Below are 20675 nucleotides of genomic sequence, written 5' to 3'. Positions count from 1 at the left end.
TGAGATATTCCCTGTTTTGATTATTTAAAGGTAACTATGTTTGCCTGGGATCCAGAAAAGAACACGCTTTATGAAGATGAAAGTCTGGTCACCGGTTTTATCTCCCAGAGTTCAGATGGATGTGATTGACAGGTGGATTAGCCAATCAGGGACAGTGTGGAATCAACGAGCGAAGCACTGTTGATCTGAAAAGTGTAATTCTGTTCTAAATGACAGACCAATGAGAGGACGTAATCCCTCATTATGATGAGCTAATCCGCTTCACAAGTGTCACTGACATAAACAGATCTGATTGGACGCTTCTCTTTGAGTTTGACAGGAAGTGCGGCGGAGGGAGAGGAGACCAGACATCCTTCTGTGTAAAAATACAGAGACATGTCATTCTGGCACGAACTCTGTGGGTCCAAAGCAAACTGACAGGATTCATCTGAGTTTCAAAGGACGACAATACAATAAGTGTTGTTTAATCGGCCTAAAATGAGGACGCACATTTTTAAACGAGGTTGCCAGAGGGGCACATATTGTTAGCCTCGGTTCTGTCAGTTTGCCCCAGGGCAGTTGTGACTACAGAAGTAACTTACCACCACTGACAATGGAGTGAATACATAATGACTAAAGTGTAGAGCTTGGAGAGGCTTCATCGAGCCTGGAAAAGCTCAAGTGAAATATATTGTGTATCAGTATCAGGAGCATTTACCCCCTGACCCCCAACAAACCTTCACTGAGGTGGTAAATGATGGTTTAAAAGTATATATTTGTCTTGAATCACACATTTATAGTTACCTCACAGCTATAAATAAAACCCTTCCGTCCAGTCTTCATCTGTCAAACGGCTTGTGGTGAAAATGGCCCGTTTGACCACAGGCTGTTAATAGTCGGGTAAAAGGGCTTTGGACGTCTCCTCTTTTGCTTTTGGAAAAGGCTGCGCACTTGAAATAACCCAAGCTGTGCGGTTACATGTGGGTTCATTCACTCGCCGCCGCTTCCTAAAGCCGACACTTGGATTAATTTTTTGAGAGGAACAGAGACGCAGCCAGAATGTCCGCTTCATTAAGTCAAGAGTGTATTTGCAGAGTTCACGTAATACAAGGACGTTCCAGTTACGGGCACGAGTGGAACTTTTCAGCTCGGAGGCTGCGGCAAAAGAAGGTTTGAGGCTCTTGCTCAATCATTTGAAACTATTACACATCCACAAGCTCGCGGGGGATGAAGGGAAATAGAAACGTGCTCGTCAACTGCGTATTTGACGGTAAAAACTGGCTTGTGGCGGAAAAACGGTCGTAGTACTTCACTTTTAGAGCCTTCGACGTGTTGGATTGTTCCCCCACTAATGAGCTGGGTTTAGACCGTCTGTTAGGTTAGTTAGTAAGTTAGTTAGTTAGTTAGTTAGTTTGAGGACAATACAACGTAGAATAAAACACTGAGATTGAGCTAACTCTTTTCGCCTGTAAGTATAAAGTATCAGAATATTCCCAATTAATGGCCCAATGAAATGGATCTGTTCATGTTTTCTTGGTGTAAGTTGTATATTTTGAAAGGCTGGGTTTGGGCCGGGGAACAGGTTAAAACAAATCATTTGACACAAAACGAGTGGCGCTAGCAGCGACTCGTTTTCCGCGACGGGAAAAGGCAAAGCGGAAATGGTCTGATGAGCGCAATATGGAAATGTCAAACAATGCCAAAGGAACTATTCTCCACCTAACTACTTTTAAATTGGGTATTTCCTTCGTATAATTTTTGTTAAACCTTGTAGATGGGGGCCAGAAATCGTTGTCATTACAATGCACGCTTGTATGTGATAGTGTACCATATGTAGCGCATGTAATAGCGCAAGTTTTTTATTAGTTACCGTATATTTCTGCACTATAAAGGCACATTTAAAAGCCTTTAATTTTCTCAAAAAACAACAGTGCGCCTTATAATCCAGTGCGAATTATATATGGATTAATTCTGGTTGTGCTTACTGACCTCGAAGCGATTTTGTTTGTTACACGTTTTGTTAATGCGCCTTATAATGCGGAAAATACGGTAGTTTATTTTCCATTTGCAGTTAAAAAACACATTGTAAAGACAACAAGACGTCTAAAACAACCACACAAACAATGGGAATAAGTTACAAAACACTAAACGTCAAAAGATCAAGTTAACATAATAATAAAATGTATTAAAATAAAGTGCTAGATCCTAATAGTAATAGTAATAGTGGATGGGTATTTATCACAGTGTAGGTATTAAAAAAAATCATATTAATTAGACCAACATAAAGTTCAGATAAAGTTTAAAACAGGTTGATTTTAGGTTAAGTTAAGGTTAGAGAAGTAGTGACTATGATCCAGGAAATGAATGTAAGTCAGTGTTAAACATGTAGGTAAATAAAGCTGTTTACTATGACGGTATCTCGTCAACATTTTAATGGTATTAATGTACAAAATCCTCTCAATCATTCTTAACGATGTAACCTTTTCTACAAAGACCATTCTATATTAAAATCATATTCATTTTCACCTTTGTTTAAATTCTGAAAGCACAAGTGTTAAATGCTTGTGTATCATCATAATAGACACGTAATACCGTATTTTCCGGATTATAAGTAGCACCTTTATTCATAGTTTTGGCCGGGGTGCGACTTATAGTTATATTTATACTTATACTTATACTCCAGAGCGACTTATATGTGATATTATTTGTTATTTTCACACTTGCAACTGCATTTCATACTCCAGTGTGACTTATATATGTTTTTTTCTTCTCTTATGCATTTTTTGGCTGGTGCGACTTATATATACGGAAATATGCAGTGTGTAATAGAGCAGCATCTTCACCTGGTCCTCCATGAGCAGAATGAGGCGCGTCACCACAATGTTGACTGCGTTGCCCAGGCTCGAGTCCTGGAACAGTTTGGCAACCTGACCTCCAAGAAAACAAGAAAAGACCAGTCTTAAAAACAGACGGAAACGACACTCATTCAATCAAATCTGTTATTTAAAATCATACTAACGTGTAAAATGTCAGCGTTCCAGGACCAAAACGCTCCATTATAACGACGCGGCCATTATTATAATCGGCGACACATTACGAGCGTTAATGGTTATTATAAAAGTTAAAAGACCCGCGGTAATAAAAACGCAGAGTTAGAAACCAGCAGCAGTGTTTAAAGACTCTGAGACGCTTGTCATTACGGCGTCTGGCTCGGCACGGCTCAATCTGCAGCAAACGAGCCTTTATTAAATACATACCGAGTGTGTGTGAAGTGTGTGTGTGTGTGTGTGTGTGTGTGAAGTGTGTGTGTGCAAAGAAGTGATGAAGTGTGTGTGAAGTGATGACACGCAACACTGATCCCAGGAGGATGAAGGACATTAACACTGCTGTTTACATTTCTCTGCGTTATACGTCTTTAATCCGACACGTTGTTGAAACTCATTTCATTCAACAATTATGAAGGTGAAACGTTTTTCTGATGACCTCACTTCCAAAAGGGAAAAAGAAATGACACGAGATTATAGTTTGTGACGATGGTTAAAATACCATATTTTCCGGACTATATTCCGCACCTTTTTTCATAGTTTTGGCCGGGGTGCGACTTATACTTATATTTATACTTATATACTTATAATCTGGAGCGACTTATATGTGATAGTATTTGTTATTTTCACACTTGCAACTGCATTTCATACTCCAGTGCAGCTTATATATGTTTTTTTCTTCTCTATTATGCATTTTTTGGCTGGTGCAACTTATAGTCCGGAAAATACGGTAATCAGTCACGTGTTGACTTTTAGAAAAGGGGTTCTGAAACTGGGGCGTGGGTACACATTAGATAGTTTATTTTTTGTTTATTTTTAGTCTAAGTTAAAGATTAAAACAGCTTCTGCTGTTTTAATCTTTTTTACTTTAGCAGAAATGTGTAAATATTTTAAGATATTTCCGTCTAAATGTTTTTTACCGGGTTAAACAAAGATGACTAAATACACATGACCAATCGGGTTAAGTTCTTCAATAGATTGAGGTCTTTTGTGTTGTAAAACTTACAATATTCATGACAGCCAGGATGTACTGCTCGATGTCCCGTCGCCCGTGGTAACCCACCATCATCTTATCGGCCACCACCAGAGTCTCCACGTAGCGCTCGCGACTCACCGAGCGCTTCAGAGGCAGCTGGCCCCGCCCCGCGTGGTGAGGAGGGGTCTTCAGGGTCCTCTGCCACCATGACGCCGCCTTCACCGGCTTCTCGTCTGTGCCAGAGAAGTTTGACAATTTGTGTACATGGTTTTTATCCTACAGCAGATTTAGATTGTTTCTGACTTATACAGGTTGTTTTATCATCGTTCATTGTTTTATGTGGCACCGAATCACCAAAGCAAGTTCTTATGTTTGTGAATTCTGTTCATGAGCAATGGCAATAAACCTTTTCTGATTCTGACACGTGTGACGAGGGCCGCACAACATAAGTATGAATATAAAACTAAATATGTCACAATAAAACAAAGGTCCTCCATCTGACTGAAATGCGCTACAATAAAAACATGGAAAAAGCTGATTTTATTCACGATTTTCCTTTTTACGTCTTGATTAGCCTTTTGTTATTGTTACGTTTTTATTTTGACAGAGTTTCACTAGTACAAATGCGTGGACATCTTTATGAAATAATTAATAATTTCCTATATAAGTCCTACTATCCACAATACTGTACAAAAACACTCCTGGTACTGGCAACGAAGGTTCAACTGGTTTAGCCTTTGTATTCTTTACTGTCACTAAACCTAATCACAGCTGGGACCAAACATTAAAGGAGACACGTTATGCTTTTTTAATGTATTTAATGTTGAAACAAAACATACGTATATAATAATTTTACATTTTGTTCATTGTAAACCACAATATTGATCTAAATCGGTCCAGTAACAGAAGCAGGGTCATTGACTTCCTGTTCGAAACGGCCGAACCGATAAGCTCCGCCTCCTCACAGTGACGTTCCACGGTAACGAGCAGCAGATTGTCACTCAAATGTTCTGTATCTACATGACATTTCGGAACCCGATATGAATCACTCTGAGTCTTAACCTTTCAAATAATCCCAGCTATGTACAGGGACGTGGGCGGGGCTAGGGGGTAGGTGAAAACGGAAATCTTTCTCAGCACCGGAGCCTCAGTTGCAGGACGATGCGTGCGTGGAGGAGTAATATGCCCCCTTTAAAGGAGTAATATGCCCCCTTTAAAGGAGTAATATGCCCCGTTAAAGGAGTAATATGCCCTTGTTAAAGGAGTAATATGCCCCCTTTAAAGGAGTAATATGCCCCCTTTAAAGGAGTAATATGCCCCCTTTAAAGGAGTAATATGCCCCCTTTAAAGGAGTAATATGCCCCCTTTAAAGGAGTAATATGCCCCCTTTAAAGGAGTACTATGCCCCCTTTAAAGGAGTAATATGCCCCGTTAAAGGAGTAATATGCCCCCTTTAAAGGAGTAATATACCCCCTTTAAAGGAGTAATATGCCCATGTTAAAGGTAGAGCTGGGTTGAAATAATCAATTTTCCGTTTTTTAATCGATTCGCATATTAATGACCGATTATCGATTTGTATGTCCAAAGATCGATTTTTTTTATTTTATTTTTTTTAATTTAAATTCTTTTCTACATTTCCCTCAGTGAAATTCAATCTACCTTCAAGAAAGATAATTCAGGACTCCTGGATTATCTTTCTTGAAGGTAGATTGACCCTTAACCTTTTCATCAGTCTTCCATCAGTAACTACCAATACTTGTAAGATTTGCTGTTTAATATTGATATAATACTAGTTTTAATATGTTGCTTCTCTACACAGTCATGAAGTGAAGGAAACGGTTCAAATTAATTTTTCATTTTTAATAACATTAACCCCCGGATCGAATCGAAATCGGATCGAATCGAAATCGGAGCGAAATCGGAGCGAATCGGATGGAATCTGAGAAATCGGAAAAAATTTATTTTGACACGGAAAAATCAGAATTGAATCTATTCTTGAAATTTGAATCGAAACCCAGCTCTGGTTAAAGGAGTAATATTCCCCCTTTAAAGGAGTAATATGCCCCGTTAAAGGAGTAATATGCCCCCTTTAAAGGAGTAATATGCCCCGTTAAAGGAGTAATATTCCCCCTTTAAAGGAGTAATATGCCCCGTTAAAGGAGTAATATGCCCCCTTTAAAGGAGTAATATGCCCCGTTAAAGGAGTAATATTCCCCCTTTAAAGGAGTAATATGCCCCCTCTAAAGGAGTAATATGCCCCGTTAAAGGAGTAATATTCCCCCTTTAAAGGAGTAATATGCCCCCTTTAAAGGAGTAATATGCCCCGTTAAAGGAGTAATATGCCCCGGTTAAAATAAGACACACAGACGACTTTCGTGTACAAAAGAGCGCAGAGGTGATTCTGTCTCACCCATGACGCCGCAGGACTGGCCCTTGTACTGGTGGCGCAGGGACGAGCGCTTGTAGACCACATGGGGGCGTCCCTCTGTCCTCTCGCCTCTGTCCGTCTGAGTGTCGTTCAGAGAAACCAACGGCTCGATCAGGTACTCTTCTCCTCCAGCTACAATCACTCCCTGCTGTTACACACACACACACACACACACACACAAACACACACACACATACACACACACACACACACACACACACCAACAACCAGAGTTAATACACTTTTATAAGATTACAATGAAGACGTAGCAGTGACACGCCATGCAGACATACTTCATAGTTATGGATATCAGACATTTGCAGTGGGGGTGTTGAGTGTTGGACTAACAGTTGTCTTGAAATATTCTGTAGACGTTACACACAGAAGAGACGTTTGACAGATACATTGAGGACAGTTAAAGGTGCACTTAGTTCCTTTTATTGAAGAGTGTACGCCTCCTGCTCATCTCCATAGAGATGCCATTACTTTGCCTCAAATATAGTATGGAATTAAACTTATGTGCCACCGAGCAGGTGTTCGAGTCGCACAGTGCGTCTTTAAGCACGTAAACAACAGCCGGCCTCTGATGCGCCGCTCCCAAGCCTCAGCGCGGCACATTTCAAAGTCTGCGTAATCCCATAATGAAGTTAGCGCTGCTCTTGTGCTCACATTAACAGTAATTACATGCAGGGTTTTATTAACGCTTCGTGAACACAGTTGTTATTGTGGGACCTGCTGTTTGTAGCGCGGCGCATCCAGGGAAAAACCTTTGTGCCGCTCTATTAGGACTATCCACGCAAGCCATTCACAGCTTTGATCTTGCGCGTAGCCTCTGCTCTGCCAGCGCCGCGGTGATGTAATGTGAACGGGTTGTAATGAGCGAGCCGCTAATAGGCACGACAACAGTACGTGTTTTGGGAGATCGTGTCACGTTTAAGTGCTTCCCCCGACAGACCCGGGACCTTTTATTCCGCAGCGAGACCAACAGAAAAAACGTTGGTTCATCCAGACACCAATTTTCCCCTCACACGACAGATGGATTCTCTCCACGATGGACGGACCCGATTGTGTCCAGAGCTGTTATTGCTGTGCCCGAAATGTTCCACAGTGTAGCATTAAACATATCTATCGCTAATTCCAAAGGCTTGAAATGGAGCAAAGGATCATGGTCTATGTAGTATCCTCGTTGTTTTTCTGCTGTTGTCGTGACAAAATAATGCAATGAAACACTAGCAACTGAATAAAGACAAGATTTACAAGTTTAATGCCACACTGTCGATGCCGGCAAACGTTGCAAGACTGATTGTCCGCTCAGAGACAGCAGGGGACAGGTGCCTCACTTCTGCCATACGAGGAAACATTAGTCTTAAGATAACATTGCATTTTCTACACTCTGAATGTGCTACAACATCGTCTAGACGCCGGTGGAGAGGTATTTTCCCTCATTCAAAAACACCACCCAGCAGCGTGAGCAGGTGTGGAAAGTAAGGGCCATTTCCACTGAAGTGCACATTCTTCAGTGTCACGTCTGCTTTACTCACACAACCACCGCAATATGTTTTCAACGCCGATGTCACGGGAGCCTCGTGGGTTAGTGAGATTTAACGGGAGGCTACGAAATCTTCTTTTTCTTTTCAAATTATATAAACATTCCTGTGTTCATACCTCCTGCATACCTGTTTCATACCTGTTTCATGCCTGCATGCCTGTTTAATACTTGTTTCATACCTGTTTTATACCCGCTTCATACCCGTTTTTTTTTTTTACCTGTTTTTACCTGTTTCATGCCTGTTTCATACCTGTTTCATACCTGTTTTATACCCGCTTCATACCTGTTTTTACCTGTTTCATGCCTGTTTTATGCCTGTTTTATACCTGTTCATACTTGTTTCATACTTGTTTCATACCTGTTTTATACCCGCTTCATACCTGTTTTTACCTGTTTCATGCCTGTTTTATACCTGTTTCATGCCTGTTTTGTACCTGTTTCATACCTGTTTTATACCCGCTTCATACCTGTTTTTACCTGTTTCATGCCTGTTTTATACCTGTTTCATGCCTGTTTTGTACCTGTTTCATACCTGTTTTATACCCGCTTCATACCTGTTTTTACCTGTTTCATACTTGTTTCATGCCTGTTTTATACCCGCTTCATACCCGTTTCATGCCTGTTTTGTACCTGTTTCATACTTGTTTCATACCTGTTTTATACCCGCTTCATGCCTTTTTTATACCTGTTTCATACTTGTTTCATACCTGTTTTATACCCGCTTCATACCTGTTTTATACCCGCTTCATACCTGTTTTATACCCGTTTCATGCCTGTTTTATACCCGTTTCATGCCTGTTTTATACCTGTTTCATGCCTGTTTTATACCTGTTTCATGCCTGTTTTATACCTGTTTCATACTTGTTTCATACATGTTTTATACCCGCTTCATACCAGTTTTATACCTGTTTCATGCGTGTTTCAGACCCGTTTCATGCCTGTTTGAATTTCAAGCTTATTTGAAAAGTTATAAAAGGCACAGATTCTGATCAAGACAATAACAAAATGAATGGGTTATGACTTATGTCTGAGCAGTCGAGAGCCGTAGAAATAATAGTATTGTTTCAGAACACTTCAATGGCGCCATACTTGAGTTTTATGGTCTTAAAATCGTGAAAAACAGAACTAGTTCATTTTAAACAGTTTGCAGCATTCCAAACTTTCTTCAACCGAAGTATCCTCATGAATCAACAAAATGAGTACTTTTTACGGCTTTCAGAGAGGCCAGAGTAGGTCCTGAGAGACTTACCAGGCCGTTGCAGTTGCTCAGGGCCACTTTGGTGGACTGCGGCCGGTCCTGGAGGTGTCCCACGTAGTGACAGTTGGGCGAATACGGGTGGCTCCAGGCCAGGCGCCCCTTCTTCCAGTATTCCACCCTGAACTGGCGCGACAGCAGCCCCTCCTGCAGGGTGATGTTTAACAGGAAGTTGTTGTTGGACGTGGAGAGCTGGTAGAGGAGCTGCGCAACCAGAGAAGACAGTGGTTTGTTAACATTTCTGCGCCGCTTTGCTTGTTGACGTGTTTTGCTTCGAGTGAGAGTGATTATATACGGAGTCGGGCAGCTTGTCCTCGCGAGCGCTGCGTCGTCGTCTGCGGTGCTGCTGGTGCTGCTGGCGAGTCGTGTCCGCCGCTCCACCGTCGGGACCCACTCTCACCGGGACGGCTATCTCGTAGTGACCCAGACCGGACAGGAACGCAGCTGCCGACAAGAGACACAAAACAGACACGGCGTCAAGTTAGTGGGAAGAGTATGGAAAATGTGTACTCGTGAAGAAGAAGTACAGATACGTTTGCTGTATTGTGTTTTATACTCTCAAAATGGAGAGTTATTTGGCTAAATATGTTCTCAATTACAAGAACAAGAATGAAAGTTGTTTTCCAGCCCAAGTTATTATCCAGCCTCTGTTATAATGACTTGAACCAGGAATATTACATTGAGTTTGAGGAGAATTTACTGGGTTTTAGTATCTTAAAAAGGACTGAAAATCAATACTCGCAACTGATATCTGATATTAGTTTCTCCTGTCATACTGAGCGGGCTAATTCTTTTCAGCCATAGATCAAGACGCCTACAATAAAGGACGGGACAAACATTATAATGGACATATTTAACCAACTTTGGACCGGGTGGGACCTCTGTTTTGAGTTTAATGTGTCGTGATTTTGTGTCTGTGAATGTTCTGTGCCCCTTGTGTTCTTTTTATTTTGACTATTGCACTCTGGTTCTTTGTTTTGTGTTTTATATGTGTGTGTTTTTTTTATATTGAACATTTTAAATTACAAAAAAAAACAGAATTAAAATTAAAACCAAAACTACCGTATTTTTCGGACTATAAGTTTCATAGTTTTGGCCGGGGTGCGACTTATACTTATAGTTATACTTATATACTTATATGTGTTTTTTCTTCTCTATTTTGCATTTTTTGGCTGCTGCGACTTATACTCCAGTGCGACTTATAGTCCGGAAAATACGGTAGACTAGAACAGGAACAAACCAAGTCTACAACAGGGCTAAACTGAGCACTAACAAAGACCAAACCACTATTTAAGTTTTAACAGTGTCTGAGTATCAATTCTGAAATATCAGGCTGCGAAATAGACGGGGGCCCGGGGCCCGCAAGCAGTTGAATCTCCGGCGGGCCCGCGGTTTGAAATAGGAGGGGGCCGCCGTACCCCCCCTCCTCGAAAAAAATCAAGATTTCACTAGTAATTTGGCCATATTCGGGGCATTTTCATTGCTTAAGTTTCGTTTTGACAGACATGCCCACTTTGCACGTCTTCTCGCTTCTCATTGGCTGAGCGGTCTCCGTGATGTAATATCGATGAAAGCGGGCATCTGATTGGCCGCTGCGTTCGTGTTGCGTTCACGTGTCCTCGGAAATGCCCGGTCTAATTTTCGGGGCAATGTATATATGTTAGTAGTTTATTTTGTAGGACGTGATTTCATATATTCCACAAGATCTCCTTGTGTCAAATGCTGTAAACAGTATTTATTTTGTATCTAAGAAACATTATTATATTGAATGAAACAGTTTTAAAGATCATGATCTCTGGTTTATATGATTCAGTATTTGTGCTCTTCATATCAAATAACAGATAAAAGTACTTTAAATTGTTTTACATGCTAATAACCAGGTTTAAAACAACACATTTATCTTGTTCTCATGACGCTGCGATGCCGCGCGCACTTGTGGGCCCCTGAAATTGCTTGGGGGCCCCTAACTTTGAAAATCTATTTCTCAGCTTGAATAAGGAATAGAAATAATAAGTAATTTATTGCGACAAGTCAGAAACATAATCTGTACACTCGGTTATTAGCAGCAAAGAAATCTTAAAAATACTCAAATTACAGAAGACACAATCGTTTTTATCTTATGATCTATGACATTCGTGGATTATCATTATTATTATTTCAAATCCAGCAGCAGCTTTTACCGACAGAATCTGGCTCCTTGCGTTCATTGCGTAACCATGTGGGGGGAAAAAAGGACATTTCGGTCGTTCGTTGACGAGACATTTTTGCCGGAGGCGCGACCTCTGAGGCCGTCTCCGTGGAAACGGTGAAACAGTATACTTCCTGTCCGTCTCTGTTTGCGCCGGGGTCCGCGCTGAAGCCCCGCGGAGATTTACAGTCCGAAACCCACACAGGCACAAAGAGGAGGGTCAGAGGTCACCGCGGCCTCCCTCTGACCTCTGACCTTTAGCCGGAGCAGCTCTGTGCCACGCTTACCAGAGAGGGGAGAGTTTCTGCACAGTCTAAGCCGTTTTCTATCATTCATATGTATTTATTTATTAACATCTGTATTGAACTAATGTAAATTTGTCTTCTTCTAGAGATCCTTTTTAGATATTTAGTGTGAAGCGGTTTCTCTTCACGTTGTCTTCAATTCATCAAGAGTAATTCTGCTGTTTGTGTCCGAACATTTTGACCTGTGATGGATCAAAAAACAGATACTAATTTAAACTAAAACTCCTTGAAACCAGATGCTCATTTGGGCAAGTATCAAGACTAATACAAATCCCTTTAAACAGGACAATGTCTGACATTTCCTGAAGAGCTTTAGAACGATCTTGAGCTTAATCACAACGAGGGTAAAAACCTGTTTTTATTGAAGAAATTACTATAATTTTGCTTTGAAAATGTCAATCTATTGCCGAAATAGACCTTGACCTAAAAGAAGTATTCTGTATAATCATTGTGGTATTGAATATGGTATTGAGAATAAAGGATATTCCTTAGTTTCTTTCTTAATTGTCTTTGAAACGTTAGTACCGCAATTACAAAGCTAATTTGTACAGTTACAGTTCCCCTTGGCAGGAACTGTAACTAAACATGTGTTGACCGGTTAAGCCTTGTGTCTTTTAATTACAATTATCGATTAACCCAATAACCTTGACACCCGTAGATTGTAGTTTGTGTCAGAATTATGGTCGGATGAAGACCACCTTTTGCCAGCGTCCGGTCTAGACGATTACTCGATTGGCAGGGCATTTCTTTAGTCGACCGAAAATGTCTTCTTTAGTCAACTGCAGCCCCAGTCGGCAGCGAAGACCAGTAATTGTGGATTGTCGAAGCCTATTTATCATGTATAATTACCCTAAGTTCTATATTTGTCATTATACCGCCCTTAATTGTGTCAATTAGACGGAGTTAATTACTGTACGTACACTTTTCACAATGTAAGGCAAGGCAAGCTTATTATATTATTATTATATTTATATTCAAATTTCTCAGATTGGGCAGCCTGACTCGCATTTTGTTTTTCCCTCTGTGTGATGTGACTACAGAAATAGCACTAGACGAGGATGTTTTTACACATGTAGTACGAAGGCCTTTCGTGTTGACTTAGTAACGAGATTTAAGATGAAAGATTAGGCTGTGTATTGGTCGTTTCGTTGGTAAGGTCTCGCAGTCTGCAGTAAAAACACCGGCGCAACTCTTCCCATGTTCTTTTCCCACAACACAGTTCACCGAGTCCCCGCTCTCACAAACCCCCAAAGAGTAAACAGCTGCTGGAGTCGAACCGCCGCCGCGTTTGATGCAGAGGAAACTCTCCCGCTGCGAATCAAAGGAGGGCGTTAAAAACAAGATAACGCCGACCTCCTCTGAAGCTATAACGAGACCCCACACAGAATTAAGTGCGCACTAACGAGAGCCAGACCCGGGCCCCATTTAGCAACAGAGGAAACCGAGTGTGACCATTATCTAAATAAAGTAGGTCAAATGTGCTCCTAAACCTCGGAACACGACACGATGCAGCGGAAACGGAGCGATATTCATACGACAAAAGCCAAGACACTGACCATTTCAAAACTAGTACAATTTTCAGATTCAGGATGAATATCGCCTCCCTAATGGTCATTTTGTTAGACAACTCCAAGTATTTCCAATGCTACATCTTCACCATTAGAGAGATTTGTTGTTAAATGGCCAATAAAAATTATGCACGTAACGAGAGCGACTCATTAGCTTCACCAGATGCAAAACAAATAATGGGAATCAGATTTGGCTGTGGTTTTTGAGGAGGAAAAATAGGGGTGCAATTCATTGTTATACTAAATATATTTCATACTAGATTACTGCAAAGTGTAAAGTTATTCGTCGTCTGCAGATTTCTCCAAACGACATCGGACGTCATTAAAATGTCAATCAGGAAGACGAGTAACAGATCATTTAACATCTTTACAAGCCGCTCATGCAAATATTTCTCTTTCACGGATCAGTGACAAGCCCCACTCCAAAGTCACCAGGCATAGACTCAATATTTTGGATATTTAACCTGTCGGACAGTCGGTTCAGGGACATATGGGTCTTAATATTGAATAGTGCGATTGTTGAATGGGGCGTGTCTGTCATTTGACCATAACCTGGTTCTAATTGATTGATAAAATGGAGGTAATATGTTCTGCTGAGCTGTGTTTGTATGTTTAAAATGGTCAAAAGCCAATAAACACATTTTGAAGGGAAAAAAACATGCACATTTAGAGAAGGTGCAATCAAAAGTGCACTCAGGTCGAGGGAACGTGCAATCAAAGTGTCATTTTACATGTCACGTAAAAGCCCACTGATGTTGTGTTGTGTTCCCAGTGTCGGTATGTGTTCTTTATTTATTTTTTTTCTTCAATTTTTTCTAACATTTTTCAAATAAACACATCAGAGAGAAAATACAGTACACATACACCAAAAACAGAACACAAAAAGAGAACTCATGACACACAAAAACCACAGAAAACGTCTCATTTTGTCCACAGTCTGTCGAATTTGTCTATTCTCAAATTAAGTCAGAATATTATCTTATCTTAATATTATTATTTGACGAATGTCCATTATACTGTCAGTCCAGTCCTTGATCCTCGGTGCATTTTGTTTGGCTGCCACCAGGAGGACACTCTGTAGCTAGCTGCTGGTTGTGTCCACGGCAGGAGTCCTGAGGCCCAAATTATGTCATAAATTGTCTTTATTGATCTCTGTCCAAAACGCCTGAACGACAGGACAGTCCCAGAATACGTGATAGTGATATTTTGTGTCGTCCAGAAGAAGATCTGCACTTCCTCTGCCTCTAGAGTTTGTGGAGTTGTTTAGAAGTGACACAGAGGAAGAAGAATTCAGTGGATTTAGTGATTTGGGGTAATACTGATGCTTTGGTAAACTTGTTAGCATGTTCTTTATGCTATAGTTATCTGAATAACTGTTAATATGTTACGTTAACATACCAGACACTTTTCTGTCTGTGCGTCATGTAGCTGAAGGTGTTAGCGTTAGCATACGTACACCTATTCACCATGTTCTCTCATCTGTTATTATTTTAAATTGTATTTCAAGATGAAATGTTTGTTCTTGGTCTTGGATTTCATTTAAAAAAAAAAAAAAACATTCCCTCCTTTTTTCTTCTCTATTATGCCTTTTTTGGCTGATGTGATTTATACTCTGGAGCGACTTATAATACAGCATATCTAAAGAAGCACTGTGTAACTTTTTGGTGGAAGCTCCGCCCCCTGTCGTCTGCCTTGATTCGTCTGAAATATCCCTCAGTATGATATTACGCTTGTCCGTTTATTCCTGAGTTTTTATGGCTCAAAAATACATTGGAAAACACACTTTCTCACTAGGATCGGAGCAATAACATCGCCATGGAGACAGAAAGACTCCTGCACCAGAAAAGTTACGCAGTGTAGTCGTGTAATCTGACTGGTACGAGAAGGATGGACCAAGAACGGTCAGAAGATAGAGCGTTGACCTCGAGAACTGTGCGTCACACGGCACCCTAACACGTTACCGACACGGAGAGCAGACACGCTAAATTTAACACGCCACTAACGGCTCCGATAAACGACTCGTCCGCCCAGAACACGGGCATCACCCTGTTATTGTTATCACAGAACGAAAACAGTGGAAGGAAGCACTATGTTGGAAAAGCGTCCCACCCTTGATCTCGGGTCGCGGCGGGTCAACTCGGAGCCCCGCCCGTCTGCCGCCTGAGACCGGAGAACAGGCCCAAACGTGATTGTCCTGCTGCTCAGAGGTTTTGGATTGAGATCAATGAAGTCTTACGGACAATATACGACATTTACGCTCATTTAGATGTATTTGGGCCTCAGAACTCCTGCCATGGATACAACCGGCAGATATCTCTAGAACGTCCTCCTGGCGGCAGAGGAAAAAGCCCTCACGACAAACATGGACGACACAAAATGCACCAGCGATCAAAAATTGGACAGACATTATATTGGACATTAGAAACATTTTAAAAATCACATTCGGACTAAAATTAAAGAGCAACCAATTTGACATTTTGTGTGTAAAATTAGACATTTTGTGTGTAAAATGAGACAATTTGTGTGTTTTCGTTTCTATCGTTTTATAGGATGTCTTTTCTTTTTCTCTGTTGTACCATCTCTGGTCTTGTTCTGTTTTTGTATTTCATGTTTCTTTATATATTAATTAAAAAAAAGAACAGTCCAAAATGTGAAGGAGAATCAAGGCAACTGCATTAAACACGTTGTAAATGGTAAATGCTTAGATTATTCTAGAGCGTTTGTACATTCTGACAATAACTTCTACCAAACCTCAACCTAAAAACAATAACCGTAACCTAAATTAGCCCATATTTTGACTTTTAACTATGTCGTTGATCTAATATTGTCCCATTGTGTGGACAAATAAAGGCTTATCTTATCTTAATGTTGAAGGATTTACCTTGTGGGGCCTGGTGTTGGTCCTCATAAGGTAGGTTTGTGATTTTTAAGACTTTTTCACATTCACAAACGACTAAAAGTGATGTGAATGATGACAAAAGTGTGCTTATGTATGATTGCTATTGTTATAAAAGTTGAACGTTTTAGTGCTAATGCTTCTTTATGAACCTTTATTTAACCAGGTCAAACCCATTGAGATCGAGACCTCCTTTTCAAGTGTGTCCCGAGCCAAAGTGAAAAACAGGACAGCACGCAAATAAATAAAAACAACTGAGAGACATTTAAGAAGTAGACGCCCCTGAACATCGCAGACCCGGCTCGTACCGCTTTGACACACATGTTAATTCTCTGTGCGTGTGAATGTAGCGAGTGGCCCTGGGTCTCGGTGCACAATGAATCTAAAGACGTATTAATGCATCAGCGCTTTTCCATTGACAGTAATTCCATAAATGACCCAAACCAATAAAGACGAGCTACAGAACGCACTTTTGGATTCCGTTGTTTCCGGAGTCTTAGATTTAGGCTGTTCTGATGAAAGGGCGCATTCAGGTGTGTGTGTGTGTGTGTTATTGTGGGCGGGACAGCTGATGCCACGCCCATCACCGTGCACAGGCGTGAGGACTGTCTCTCATTAGCTCCACGGTTACACAGACTGATGCTTAAAGAAGCTCCGTGACCGTGAGAGACGAGTGACTGTGGCGGAGCAAAGGTTAAGTTTAGGAAATAGACTGTGACGGGCCTGTTCTGGGTGACAGCACAGGAGCATTCTGGGTATTTGTGTGTGTCTGTGCTTCAGAGGGATTTGACCGGCTCCGGTTCAGAGAGGACACGTGGCTCCGAGCCACACTGCACCTCCTTCTGCCCTCACACTGCACCTCCTTCTGCCCTCACACTGCACCTCCTTCTGCCCTCACACTGCACATACTTCTGCCCTCACACTGCACCTCCTTCTGCCCTCACACTGCACCTCCTTCTGCCCTCACACTGCACCTCCTTCTGCCCTCACACTGCACCTCCTTCTGCCCTCACACTGCACATACTTCTGCCCTCACACTGCACCTCCTTCTGCCCTCACACTGCACCTCCTTCTGCCCTCACACTGCACCTCCTTCTGCCCTCACACTGCACATCCTTCTGCCCTCACACTGCACCTCCTTCTGCCCTCACACTGCACCTCCTTCTACCCTCACACTGCACCTCCTTCTGCCCTCACACTGCACCTCCTTCTGCCCTCACACTGCACTTCCTTCTACCCTCACACTGCACCTCCTTCTGCCCTCACACTGCACCTCCTTCTACCCACACACTGCACTTCCTTCTGCCCTCACACTGCACCTCCTTCTACCCTCACACTGCACCTCCTTCTGCCCTCACACTGCACCTCCTTCTACCACTCGAACTACACCTCCTTCTGCCCTCACACTGCACTTCCTTCTACCCTCACACTGCACCTCCTTCTGCCCTCACACTGCACCTCCTTCTACCCTCACACTGCACCTCCTTCTGCCCTCACACTGCACCTCCTTCTACCACTCGAACTACACCTCCTTCTCACCTCACACTGCACCTCCTTCTCCACTCACACTGCACCTCCTTCTCTCACACTGCACCTCCTTCTCCTCTCACACTGCACATCCTTCTACCCTCCCACTACACCTCCTTCCTTCTCCACACACACTGCACCTCCTTCTCCACACACACTGCACCTCCTTCTCCCATCACACTGCACCTCCTTCTCCCATCACACTGCACCTCCTTCTACCCTCCCACTGCACCTCCTTCTCCACTCACACTGCACCTCCTCTTCCACTCACACTGCACCTCCTTCTCCACACACACTGCACCTCCTTCTCCCATCACACTGCACCTCCTTCTCCCATCACACTGCACCTCCTCTTCCACTCACACTGCACCTCCTTCTCCACTCACACTGCACCTCCTTCTCCACTCACACTGCACCTCCTTCTACCGTCACCTCTGTAGGGGCCAGATATGATGATGTGTAGCAACTAAAAACAAATGTTCCTGCACAAAAATAAACTTGAAGAGCTCAACTCACCTCACAACTGAAAGCCATAAAAGACCATTAAGAGGAGACGTTGGAGCATGTGTAATCAGCAGTGGACATCTTTGTCAACGGAGCGCTCTGATTGGTCACAAGTTTTCATCAGTGCGTCTTGATGTAGGAAAATACTGCCTAAATATACAGTAAAGGCGCTGGAGATGCGGTAAGTACAGCTGTGCAAGGAACATTATTTACTTATGATTTATTCTACAAGACAACCTGCTCCAGTACTTTGTATCTGACGTTGCCATGACATCAGAATGTTTAAAATTCCTGACAGGAGGCAACTGGAGGCGAAATGAAGTTGACAATAGAACATTTTCAATTATTAACTATCATCAGATTTAAACGATAAGAAGCTTAAGTATTTCTGACAAAAAATAAGATAGAAGAAGTACAAATGTCAAGCAGTCAGCACAAAAAGTATTATTTGTAGTGAGCATTGTATTAAATCTGTATTTGTCCAATCCTCAAAACCACATTGATTTTTCACATTTTATGATATTAAATGGCTAATCCCAGTGTTCAAATTGTGTTCCACTTGGTTTGTCGGTCGCTCTTACCTTGCGACTGGCCAAACTCATGTCCGTGGCCTCCGGCGATCTGCACGCCAAGCGCTACGACAATGACGAGGGTGCTCCACGCCGTCTCCATGGTTACCGCAGGGGTCGCTATCGTGACAGAACTCGGTGCAGTGGTCCCGGCGCCTCTGTCCCAACATGTCTCCCGCCCTCTGCGACGTCCCGGCGGCTAGCAAGGGGGCGGCCGAGCGCTGCGGCGGTCCATCGCTGGCGGCGGGGGGGGCGGAGAGTTCACAGCGACGGCATGGCGACGGGCGTGGTCCCTCCTGCCGCGGTCCTCCGGTGTCCTGGAGAGGGAGGTCACCGTGTCAAAATTTTGTGTTACGATTGTCGTGAGAGGAAAAAACGCCACGATTTAACGATTGTTCATTGACACTGTGACCAGAGAGCAGGGAAATATTTACCGTATTTTCCGCACTATACGGCGCACTGGAATATAAATCGCATTGTCAATGAATGGTCTATTTTTGATCATTTTTCATAAATAAGGCGCACCGGACTATAAGGCGCATTAAGCGAAACAAAACGTGTACCACACAAAATCACTTCGAGGTCAGTGAGCGCAACCAGAATTAATCCATATTGGAAGCACTGGATTTTTAGGCGCACTGTCGTTTTTAGAGTGCACCTTATAGTTCCTCAAGTTTGTGAGCGGCTTTACGAAATTGAACTTTCTGACGGACAAAATAATGTTAAACGTGACAAAACCAGCCAGATTAAAAAAATCGATTTACATTTAAGTCTATTTTTTGGACTAAAATGTACATAATTCTGCTTCTAAAATGGCCACAGTTATTATTTTTTGGTTCTTACGATTTGAATAATTATCTGAATAGCCTTGACATTCCCAGTCCTGAAAAGAGAGAAAGAGATCCAGTTCAAGTCGGACTAGGCCTCAGATTAGTTTAGTTCTGGGTGTGCACATAAACGTAGTGATTAAAGAGACTTATTTGACTCTCTACAGCTCAAATCTTATACATACATATTCATATAAAAAGAAGAAAATGTCCCACTATATAAAGAAAAGGCACACAATAAATGCTGCTCCAGCTTTCATAAATTGAACAATAGGTTGAATAATTGTCGTGACGGTGAGAAAAAACTGACATGTGAAACTCGGCTTTAACGATTTAACAAAAATATCTTCATCAGGATTTTTCTGCCAACGATCGTGACTTCAATTAGATTTGTCATTTTTGTTTCAATAGTAGAATTCTGTTCCAGGATTATCAACGTTTGAGAGAAGTTTGAGGTAAAATGACATTTCAGAACATGTTAGTAGAGGTCTAGCTACTTTATTACATAATAAGACTGCATGTTTTGTTGTTTGCAGGGGACATTATGTTTTCTTTTCTGGTTCCAAGTCTTTACTTGATTGGACAGTTTGATTTTCAGATGTTACGAAGTGACTTTTTTGCTCTCTGCAGGGGCATAATCAAAAACATTGGAGCTCCAGTCGTTTTTTACTTGTACATTTCACAGATCGGACGAAAACTATGAAACAGAAACAGTTTTGTCTCATTGCAGATACAAAATGAGTGATTACACGTCCTGTTTAGAGCTAGTCCACTGCAAACCCGCTCATTCAGACGCAGTTTCTCAGGATCGGGCTAAATCAATCCGGGCTTTTGTCTTTCACGCTGATGCCCACGGACAAGAGCAGGTCTGGGTGGTGCCCCCTCACGGAGCCTCACTTTGGAGCGGCCTGCCACCGGAAAGACTTCAAACACAAAGGAAGCCACTGATCTGGTGAAAAGCTGCACTTGAAGCCCAAACAGGACTTGGAAAGACTTTGTGTGTAGAATGAGCCTATGAGGGAAGCAGCAGGTCACATCCCCGTGTGGCGGTGGGAGGAGG

The 20675-nt window shown here is 42.1% G+C and overlaps 1 protein-coding gene across 1 annotated transcript in view; it reads right to left on the bottom strand.

Moving 5' to 3' along the window:
* adamts10 (ADAM metallopeptidase with thrombospondin type 1 motif, 10) overlaps nucleotides 1-19091 on the bottom strand; it is a 48648-nt gene extending 29557 nt beyond the window's left edge. Inside the window, exons 1-6 of the mRNA XM_072439112.1 lie at nucleotides 18801-19091; nucleotides 9527-9675; nucleotides 9226-9435; nucleotides 6410-6575; nucleotides 4030-4232; nucleotides 2823-2906 (exon numbers count right to left, since the gene is read on the bottom strand). Coding sequence (XP_072295213.1) covers nucleotides 2823-2906; nucleotides 4030-4232; nucleotides 6410-6575; nucleotides 9226-9435; nucleotides 9527-9675; nucleotides 18801-18891 — 903 coding nt within the window. The 5' untranslated portion in view covers nucleotides 18892-19091. The remainder of the gene's footprint in view (nucleotides 1-2822; nucleotides 2907-4029; nucleotides 4233-6409; nucleotides 6576-9225; nucleotides 9436-9526; nucleotides 9676-18800) is intronic.
* Between the last annotated feature and the right edge of the window lie 1584 nt (nucleotides 19092-20675).

This window comes from Eucyclogobius newberryi, unplaced genomic scaffold, assembly GCF_026437365.1.
Source record: "Eucyclogobius newberryi isolate DKJ021-1_F unplaced genomic scaffold, fEucNew1.0.hap1 SCAF_9, whole genome shotgun sequence".
Classification (NCBI taxonomy): Eukaryota; Metazoa; Chordata; class Actinopteri; order Gobiiformes; family Gobiidae; genus Eucyclogobius; species Eucyclogobius newberryi.
The sequence above is the reverse complement of the archived record's forward strand: the minus strand, read 5'-3'. Positions and strand labels throughout refer to the sequence as shown.